This window comes from Centropristis striata, chromosome 13 (genome assembly GCF_030273125.1).
Source record: "Centropristis striata isolate RG_2023a ecotype Rhode Island chromosome 13, C.striata_1.0, whole genome shotgun sequence".
Taxonomy (NCBI): Eukaryota; Metazoa; Chordata; class Actinopteri; order Perciformes; family Serranidae; genus Centropristis; species Centropristis striata.
This window is the reverse complement of record NC_081529.1, coordinates 3072853-3083894: the sequence shown is the minus strand read 5'-3', so window position 1 is coordinate 3083894 and position 11042 is coordinate 3072853. Positions and strand designations below refer to the sequence as shown.

Sequence of the window (11042 nt, the reverse complement as noted above, 5' to 3'; positions counted from 1 at the left end):
ACAGACACAAAAAAGACACATAAATGACACCAATGACAAAAAAAGACACAAAATAACAAAAAAAGACACAAAATAAATAAAAAAGACACAACAACAGACACAAAATTACCAAAATAAGACACAAAAAGACACAAATTACTAAAAAAGATTCAAAAATGGACAAAACAGCCCAATAAGACTCCATAGAGTTAAACTATTATACAATGTAACATTCTGGGTTCCTTTTGTGTACAATGAGATATTGTTTGAACAAAAAAAGGTTAGAATTGTTCCATTGTTCATTGTTATAAATTGATAATTTTTATTATTAATTGGACACAGGGGCCACAGCAGGGGCCAAAGGCTTCTTCACAGGGGCAGTGGCCCCTGGAGGCCCCTGTGTAGAACCGCCACTGACTGTAGTGATATACGTGTATTTGACCAGCCCAGGGCTAGGCAACCTGAGGCTCCTGAGTCACGTGTGGCTCTCTGTGGCTGTGACAAAATAATTATACGAAATTAATTACTGTTTTCTTCACATTTTTATTTTTTATTAATCATTGGCGTCAGCCCATTGGAATTTGTATTCAAATTCCATTAAAAAGTCAACTAAAATGTGTATCAGAGCTTTCGAAACTTACGAAAGTCTAGGGCCCAGTACCTTAACATCTAAATTTTGTCAACTTCAAGTCTAGTTTTGAGTTTTTCTAGCTAGGCGAGCTTACAAGATAGAGATAGATAGAGATAGATAGAAAGAGATATTTCTTACGAAATCATATTGATAAATGCTCATTATGGCCTATCAGTAATGTTGATTGTTGGTTATTTTATCTTCATTGTAAAGCTTAAATTAAGGTTTGCGGCTCCATTTTGACATTTTTTGAAAGTTTTAATAAACAAAAACTGTATGAACTCCCACCTATACTAAAATATCCAAATGGAGAAGCTTATAACTGAAGAACTGTACGGCCAAAATTCATGGAATAGGCTTTATTTGAGAGGTAACATGTAGTGGTCTCTGAAAATGTGATTGCTCAGCATGTGGCTAAAACACAATGTAAACTACATCAGTTTAAACATGGCTCAAAAACAATAAGCGTCCTCATCTTTAATCATATTTGAATAACAGTAACAAAGTTATTAGTAAGTGCTAGTAAGTCCTTTTAACCGACTTGCCTGTCTTAATTAGCTGTAGCTCTAAATGGAATCGATATAGAACTGGAGTTATGAGGCAGTATAGTATGCCGTTGTAGGAGTGAGGAGAATATTTGTGTGATTTAAGGTAAATGATTACAAAGTGGCCGCCCTTTATACAGAAGTAGCCTTTAGAGTGTGTTTGTGCCTGAATCCAGCTGGTTAAAAAAAGATTGATTTCAGTGCACACAACATAGACAGCACATTACATTTAAGTTAAATACACGTTGGACAATTAACAGATATGTGTCCAAATAAAATGTATTTTTTCATAGTTTTATTTGCCCATTAAAAGTTTTTCATTTTCACATTGAGACACACTGATATAGATCTCTTGAGATCAAACATACAAATAATCATATAAGCTGAGACTTAAAGACAGCTGGTATTAACAAACGCAGTGCACAATGTATAATAATTTCTTTAAAGACACACTTATGCACAACTCAGTTTAAGAATTTACAATTTCAAGTGAGTCAAATGATTAATAAAAACACTTTGGTGTCAGCTACTTTTTGGAGTTTAATAATTGTACATCTCTGCATTCATTTTAATATCATAGCATATACAGACAGTCCAGTCAGCAAAGCCTTATGTATAACATTACTCATAATGAAACAAATTAAAACTTATTCGAGCACTCATCCTACCATTTATTAATCTGTTTTTGTCTTGTACTAACCACAAGCCAAAATCACATTAGGCAGAATAAAAATGAAAATCAATAAGTACTTTTGAAGGCAATGGTTAGAGAGTTTTCTGATCAGCAGGCTTACAAATTCTCGCTTAGAAATTATCTCCCTTTCTGCACCAACATATGCTATTAGTGCTCTGACTATAAATGCTTAAGTGGAGCTGGTAAGTGGCCTGATTGTACTGGAAGTCTATCAGAGCTGAATGTGCATCTGCATAGGTGTGACTTAAATTAGGATTATGCTTTGTAATGTAATTTCTGTATGTTAGTGTTTAAACAGAAGCACCTCCCAACAAACAGCTGCTGGTATCATACCTTAAGGGATAGTTTGGATTTTTTTTTTAATTTTAAAACCATATTTACAATATTTTCACTGCTTTACCTTGCTGTCAGACGGCTCTTTTTGAGTGGGAATTTAAGTCTTTCTTCATAGCCAACAAACATATATAATATATCACAAATAGTAATTTTACCTTGCAGGATATGGGACTTAGTGATCTACCACTGCTTCGATCTGTTATTTTGTTTGAGGCAGCGATAGAACAGCAACTTCCATGTTCTTCAAGGTAAAATTATGGTTTTTGGTCAAAGGAGTCTGGTTGCTTTGAAGAGAATAGATAACTAGACAACCATTCACCCTGCTTGAACTCCAACAAGGTTGTCTGATGGCAAGGTAAAGCTGTGTAAATATTCTAAATATAGCCTACACTTAAAATTATTGATGTTTTTAGGTTGGTAAAATACATTTAGCTGCTGCGTCCGTCCACAGCAGTACATTGCTTCGCTTACATGCTGGGTCTCCTGCCTGCTTTCCAAACTGAGGACATACTGACTGCCATAAAAGATGTGATAAGCAAATAAAGTGGTAAACAAATAAAAAGGGCTTACAGGATTTGTGGTACCTCTACAAACTGTTGAGAACCTAATTGAATAAAGCTTTCCTTGTAAGAGGTTCTATTTCTCCCTTTCCCTTAAGTACCTACAGAAGCTGGCATCCTCACAAGTTTTATAGCACACGGAATATTCATATCACATCTTATGAAATCTGTTAATACGGCCAGAAGAAAAACATGTTTTGCTGCAAAGACTTGGCTGTCTGTTGTTGCTGCCTTTTGATGACAGAAGTGTCATGAATGCTAACAGATATGTGCCATTTAATGCGTAATTCTCCATCCCGCTTTGTCACAAAGTACGCCCAGCAGTGAGATGACACGTACTGATGTGAACGTTTGGGAAAAGGCAGGCTGTTAAGTGTGAAATGGCCTTTGCTTCCACCGTCTGTTACCACTTGAAAACATGTTTGTCCTCCAGCTCCGGCCTGTCTGTGGAGCTCCACGTCTTCATATTCTTTTCACATCTAAAGATCAAAGTCAGTCGACTTGACCCGTCTTGATTGACCCGTCTCATTACACTTAAATTAATGTAGTATGTGTTATGTTCAGCCGCTCATTGTGTTTGTTCTTACATGATCACGCTGAGTTAATGTGATCCTTGTTAACATTGAATAAATTAGCATAATTAGTGCCAATAAAAATAATGGTGTGCCACTCAGCAGCATGTTGCATTTTAGAGTCTCATGTTCAGCTGAGTTGAAATCTCTCTTCTTCTTCTTTTTTTTTTTCTGCAGACAGCAGCTCTAATACAAGCTGAGCCATGTCCTCCAAGCAGCAAAGCTTTCAACCTTCATTCATACATTACATTCTGCTATATCAATCTTAAACTGCACTTAAAGTGTTGCTGTACATTGTATAATGAGTTCAAACTAATGAAATGCATAACACGCTTTTACTGTTGTGATTATTATGTTTAAATTAGTGAGGGGAGATTTGCATAAGGTTAGGTTCATGCATTCTAAATGCACCAGCACACAGAGAGCAACAAGCCTCTTAATGTTTCCTTCATTGTCATGTCACTCTGTCGTCCTTCGTTACCAGTGGGCTTTCCTCTCTTTGGCGACCAGCTCCAGGAGGTGGGAATGATTCGCATAGAGCGGGAAGGACGAGTCAACATCAACCCACTGGACTTGTCCTGCGTCATCGCCAGCTTTCAGCGGCAGCTCGCTCACACTGTTGCCTACAGTAACAACATAGATACGTCATTGTTCTGAAAGAAAAAACTGTTTGTTGTACGCAAAGAGGAAATTTATCAAGAACTGTAACAAGTTGGGTTTGTTTTTTTAATGTTTTGCAAATTGCTGGAGCTGCTGTAGCATGAGACAGGGCTCCTAAAGCTTTTACACATTTTTAAGGTGCATTTTCAAGCCTTTCCAGCACTTTACACTTTTATTTACATATAATATACAAATTATTTGACTTTTTAGACTTAGTGTCTAATATAACCTAAATTTCGAGTAGTTTCAAGCACTGTAATCAAAATTTAAGCACTTTTCAAATCAGCATGCAACAGTGGAACCCTGACGAATAACGAACTGTTCGATTGACGAACTGTTGCCTACAGTAACAACATAGATCTATGTAACAACATAGATACGTCATTGCTCTAAAAGAAAAACCTGTTTGTTGTAAGCATAGAGGAAATGTATCAAGAACTGTAACAAGTTGAACATAAGAACCCAGACCCAGTTATCCTTAAAGGAAAGTTATGGGGATAAACCACCATTTCTGATGTGTTTTCAAAAACACTATCCCTAAATGTCAAAGATCTGCGATGTGACATAAACATTACATTGGGCACTTATAGTATTTATGTTTATAATATTTATGTTTATAATATTTAGTATTTTAAAATTTAAAAAAACTAGACACAAATTTGCCTTTTTCTCTGCATCCGCACAACATCTATCAAAATTGTGACATTATTAGTTCTGTTTAACAACAAATTATTTTTTAGATTTGTTTTTAAGTAGCATAATAATAATAAATCGATAATAAATAAATACAAATGACCATGTGTCTTTTTGTTTATCAAAATTGTGACTTTAATTTGTTCAGGAAATATGGTCAAAACAAGTTAAATGCAATACAGGACACCCTATTAACGGATTAGAATTGTTAAATGGGTTTAAACTTAGCCTCGTAACAAAAAATAGAAGATTTAACGTGTTTGTTACACGGGTGTCACCATGGGTTCTTATGGGTTATAGGTGCATTTTCAAGCCTTTCCAGCACTTTACAGGTGTGTTAAATATTTTATTTACATATAGTATACAAATTATTTGCCTTTTTCATCACATTAAATTAGATGTTAATGTGTTATAAACAACCGAAATATGGATGACATAAATATGGACAAAAGGTTAACAAATGAAAACACAACAAAGTTTCATGTTTCAAAATGTGTCGCCTGTTTGTAAGCAGACTTAGTGTCTGATATAACCTACATTTAGAGTAGTTTCAAGCACTGTAATTAAAAATGTAAGCACTTTTCAAATCAGCATGCAACAGTGGAACCCTGACGAATAAATACTAGATTTCGAAAGTGCCAAATTTTGAAAAGTGACAATAAAAAATGATTTAAAAAAACATCCGATATATATGTGTATATTTTTATTTTTCGTTTTTTATTATTGTTTATTTGGCTACTGTTCACCCCTCCTGTTTTTCTTTGAGCGGGAGAGAGTTGTATTTTCTCATTATCATTACTATTTATTGTTTTTTGGCTTATTTTATGTGAATGTAACTCTCTGGTTCGGGGGGCGGGGGTTGTTCTAAAAGGGGGAAACATGGGTGAATTGTACCTTTTCTGATTGAATATGTATTATGTCCTGACAACCCAATAAAGATATATGTGAAAAAAAAACATCCTTCCTGACTACTGTTACCTGATTCATCATGGAAGTTGACAGCCACAGTTTCCATCCAAGAATTATCAGTGTTTCTAGGATCATCTACATAGCCCTTATAGACCTGAAGGAGACAAAGAAATATTCTAGTTTTCCTCACAGAAGCACTTGTTGACCTAAATGTGTCAGTAAAACAAAGAGGGGGTGTCAGTTCCTGACCTGGAACCCTGGAGATTTGAAGAGTTTGGTGATGCGTTCACTGATTTTGGCTTTCTCTGGTGGTGGGACTGCCAACGAGTTCAACGCTTCTTCTGAAAACTCGCGCTGCAGCGTGAGAGAGACCTGCTCCCCTGGATCCACCATCCCCTACAGCACACACACACACATGAACAAGTCTCAGGTCTGTGGGTACTTTTCAATACCCATAACGACTTAGAGCAGTCTTCCTCTTGTCTTTAACCCTACAAAGCCTGAGCCATGAAATAATTGCCAGAAAATTCAAATTTTTTAAAAACCGAGTGCTTATTAACCTGCTGACGAATTTTAAAAAATAAATAAATTGCATATATGAATTCTAATTTGTATCATATTTGATACATCAGGTCTTTTTGTGCAATTTGTTGCTCACAGTTTGTTTTTCTTGAACTAACAAAAACATATAAACCCTAACATTTTTAACCTATTAAGACTTTGACTTTTCCTTTTTCCTCAAACATGCAAAATGCATATTTTTTCCATATAACAACATCATACATCTGCTGATATGAAGTTTTTTAATGCAGCAATGAATGATCCACTCGTGGAACCTGCATATCATTTTTGCTACATCTGGTATTTTTGTGCAATTTGTTGCTCAGTTTGTTTATCTTCAACACATGTATACATCAGGTTTTTGATGATGTAGAGGTCTCAAAAATTACTGTATCTAATATGATACACTTGGCTTTATAGGGTTAAATTATTTTTTGTTTGGAAAAGACATGTAAAAGCCACCAACCCCAGGGACGGCCCACTCCCCACAGTCTTTCCTCTTGATGGCCACAAACTGAAGGATCGGCTTCTTGGACACTGAGTGAGACATCTTTGCTCCTTTGGCATCGACTTTCCACCTGTCAGACAGAGACACACATCAGGCCATCGGCCATTTATAAAAGGCTGCAAAGTAGATCCCGACAGATATGGATTGACTGATGTTTTCGGACGATATCGGTCTATTGGTAGTGGTGAATATGCTGTCTGATATGTGCGGTTATGATTTTTTTTTTACACAATATATAATGCAGAAAATGGTGCTTTATGTGATTAATAAATTGTGTTATTTTTTATTATTTCTTTTTTTTTTAAATGGTCAGCAATTGACACTGAACAGCAAAGATGTCCTATTAATTTTTTATTTTCTCTGTTATCATTTAAAGAATTGGCTGACTATGTACATACATTTGTATAATGTATAATAATGTATGTGACAATATAACATTTTATTAAATAAAGTTTTGTGTTTGTGAAAGTAGAATGTATTTTCATTCCAGCTCAAAAAAAAAAATCACTACATCGGTCACCATATCTGTATTTTTCTAACTAACTTGAGTAATGAACAATGTTTAACAAGTATCTGGATAATACCAACGTGTATAGAAACAAAAAAAGTTACCTGGTGACAATGGGATCTGCTGCGTGATTGGGTCCCCATCGTCCCAGCAAACCTCGACCAATCACTCCTGTGCGTCCACGAGGATTTCTACATGAATAAAAGAAAATTTGCAAATTTATTTAGAAGCAGATAAGAAATAAGAAATAATTTGCAGACACAAGTATTGTGACTTTACGTTTTTGAGCAAAACCAATCCAACTTACAGTGTGAGAACAATTTCTTTTGGTATTTGATAACTTACAGTGGCTTGCCCTTTTCCAGTTTGTAGCTGCCGTCGAAGCTTGTCCTATCCACACCAGCATCTACAGTGTTGAACTTTGGAGAGAAAGACCTGTGAAGGAAGAAAAGCCATTCAAATGAACATGAATGAGCCAAAAAAAATAGCTACGTCTACAATCCATTCAACAGACCTAAGCATATCAACTTAAAGGAACACTCCAACGTTTTTTCATATTAAAACATGTTATTCGGGTAAGTAAGACGAGTTGATACAGACCTCTTGCGTCTCAATGCGTGCACTCAATCGCCCTGGCGTGCGGCGCCACTTGGCTAGCACTTAGCTTAGCCCAGTTCATTCATTAGGACCCAAACAGATGGACAGTTAGAAGCGACCAAACTCCTCCACGTTTTCCCTATTTAAGTACAGCTACACGAGTAGTTTAACGACCAAGTATGGCGACACAAAATAAAACGAGGGGAGAAGATTTTTCAGGAGTGATGATATTACTGCGCCGAGTCGAAGTGCTCCCAAGTGCTATTCCGCCATACATTATAGTTCTCCTTTTTATCCGCTTAGAAAAGCGCCACGTTTTATTTTGTGTCGCCATACTTGGTCGTTTAACGACTCGTGTAGCTGTATTTAAATAGGGAAAACGTGGAGGAGTTTGGTCGCTTCTAACTGTCCATCTGTTTGGATCCTAATGAATGAACTGGGCTAAGCTAAGTGCTAGCCAAGTGGCGCCGCACGCCAGGGCGATTGAGTGCACGCATTGAGACGCAAGAGGTCTGTATCAACTCGTCTTACTTACCCGAATAACATGTTTTAATATGAAAAAACGGTGGAGTGTTCCTTTAATGAACTTTAAATTATGCATGTGTTGCTCACCCAATATCTATGATTTACACTAGCTTTAAAACTCTTTACAGGTGTATAAAGTGGACACTCAGGACTGTTTGTTCATGTCACAGTATTTCAGCCATTGAGGAAGGCACATAGGCATGAGAACTTGCCCAGTTTATTTTGTTGTGCAATAAGAAAACACCCGTGTAGGGAAGATGTGATGTAACTGTTGTTCCTGTTGAGTGTCTCTGTACAAACCTTGCTAAGTATATCAACTTAATGAACTTTAAATTATGCATGTGTTGCTCACCCAATATCAGGATCGGCCCATACTGGCTTTTTTAGTACTGCAGGGTCGGTGTAGCTGACTGGAGTATACTGCGGCCAGTTCTGACCCCAGCTCACTTTGTCATCAGGTACAAGGAAGCGCTTGGTTTTGGACCCCGGATACAGGGGGCATCTGGATTTAAAATGAGGCGCTGCTGAGGATGGCATTGTCCCCACACTCGTAGCGTAGAAGTTAGAGCAACTGGTACTGATGGGCTGGCTGCTCCTGAAAGGGTGCGAGGATGAGCAGGTGATAGCAGATCTGCATGGATATAGGATATAGAAATATGAGACATGGAAATCCAGTAAGTATGCCTTGCTCTGCCTTCCCTGCAGCAGCGTGGTCCCGGCACCACCCTATAGGCACTCTTTACCCTCCTGACTCTCCAGCAATTATGACAGGACTTTCCCCCTTAAGTGGTGAAAGTATAAAATCTTCAGTCATAAACTAACACTTAAGAGCATAAGAGCTATACTACAATACACATCTGTTGCCTCAAGCACTGATCGTTCAATTTAGCTGTTATTTGTTGAATTCAGTTTAACATAACATTTCATAATAATAGGAAATCAAAATTGAAATAAAGTTTGCATGTTAGCAACGTCAATACACTGTGCATATAGAGACAGTTAGCATGGTTGTGTTAACTGTGAAATTGATTTCAATCAGGTGATCTGGGACTCTGACAGAAATAGCCACTGCAGCACGTAACTATGTCTACTTTCGATGACAGTGGGAGCCAAAAAACGTAAAATATATTATTATAGCGTCTTGTTAAACCTTTATAAATAACGTTACCTAACTCCGGCAGTGCAGACGGTATACGGGAGTCCGAAGAGAGTGAGAGCAAGCCGAATCCGACCGATCCAGTCCCGCCGCAGGAGAAAATGTACCATTTGAGACAAATAAATCAATCTATATATCAACCACAACATGCGGCGCCAGGCAACCAGGAAGTGCTCCGCCCGACGCGGTTGCGTCACAAAGGGGTGTGGTTAAGGCAGTCGCACTCGTTTCCATGGTGATAACATTCAAGTTTGTGTATAAAAATAATAACAAATGGATTGAAACCGATATCCTAAATTTGATATCTATAACTGAATATAGCCTTCAAAAACATTTTGATGCATTTTTTGTGTTTCTGCTTTGTAAATATTTTATTTAATTACTAATGCATTCCTCGGAAAAAATTAAAAACAATAAATTCCTGTCACCACTGTCGTTTTTATGACGTCACATTAATATATATTTACGCTTTGATGATTAAATTAAGGTAATTTCGTTTCTTTTTATTTACCCCTTTAAAGCATTATTAGTTTTTCTCTATATGACAAAATTGCGTAAATGTGTTTATTTAATAAGGAAAATATATTCTTTATATTATTGCCTCTTTAGACAGTCTTTTCAAAAAAAGAAAACGTCGAAATTCATATATTAGATTATGCTCCATATAGTAGACATTATTTATCAAAACGAGGGGAAAGTGTATTTTTATCGGCTCCATATTTTTTATTGTTAGAAAATGCTGTTTTCTGCCTCCCAAATGTGGACTTTTTCTGCTTTCCTCTGTTTTATATCGTATTTAAGTGAAAACCTTAGGGTCTGAACTGACAAAACAAGACTTCTAAAGACATCCATAACCTTGGGATGGTAAATGACAATGTATAGACCAAACGATTCATGAAGGGAATAATCGGTAGAAATTATTTGATAACAAAATAATCCTTAGTTTCAGCACAACCTTGCTGTGATACTAATTGTGACTTAAAACGTGAAAACGCACAGGTCTTGTATGTGGAACTCCACATTTTTATATAACATATATATATATGTTATATAAATATATTTTTCTCGTCCATCGTCTGCACGATACATGCATTATCATTTACTGTCAACTATAACAATTGCCTCCTGTTTTTAAAAAGTTATTCATGATCTACTGTCATAGGGACAGATATAAAAAATCTTTCCTGCCACATGCCATCACACTGTACAATAACAAATAATAACCTGGTTCATTACATACTGTCTATGCACTTTATGTGTTTTTTATGCACACTGTTCATTGCACCTTATTTGTTTCATAGCACCAACATTTTTATACTGTATATTCATATTTATTCTGCACTGGAATTCTATTCTACTCCTTCTTTAGACACTTTATATTTTATTGTATTTTTATATTTTATTGCTTGAAGTATGCCTAGGTTGTTCTTTTTACTTAATTGTGTTGTTATTGTCTCTGTGTGTAATGCTGCTGATACACTGTAATTTCCCAGCTTGGGATAAATAAAGTATATCTATCTATCTATCTATCTATCTATCTATCTATCTATCTATCAGTGGAATCTTTATAAATGTGAGCCAAACGTACTCTAACATGACGTTGTACAG

The 11042-nt window shown here is 36.3% G+C and overlaps 1 protein-coding gene across 1 annotated transcript; it reads right to left on the bottom strand.

Annotated features, from left to right (window-relative positions):
- Window positions 1-1677: 1677 nt before the first annotated feature.
- Window positions 1678-9668, bottom strand: nudt9 (nudix (nucleoside diphosphate linked moiety X)-type motif 9). Its single transcript, XM_059348236.1, is given in 9 exon segments — window positions 1678-3940; window positions 5649-5733; window positions 5829-5975; window positions 6607-6718; window positions 7261-7347; window positions 7502-7591; window positions 8631-8909; window positions 9447-9586; window positions 9588-9668. Coding segments are annotated over 9 exon segments (1167 nt in total). The 3' UTR covers window positions 1678-3794.
- Between the last annotated feature and the right edge of the window lie 1374 nt (window positions 9669-11042).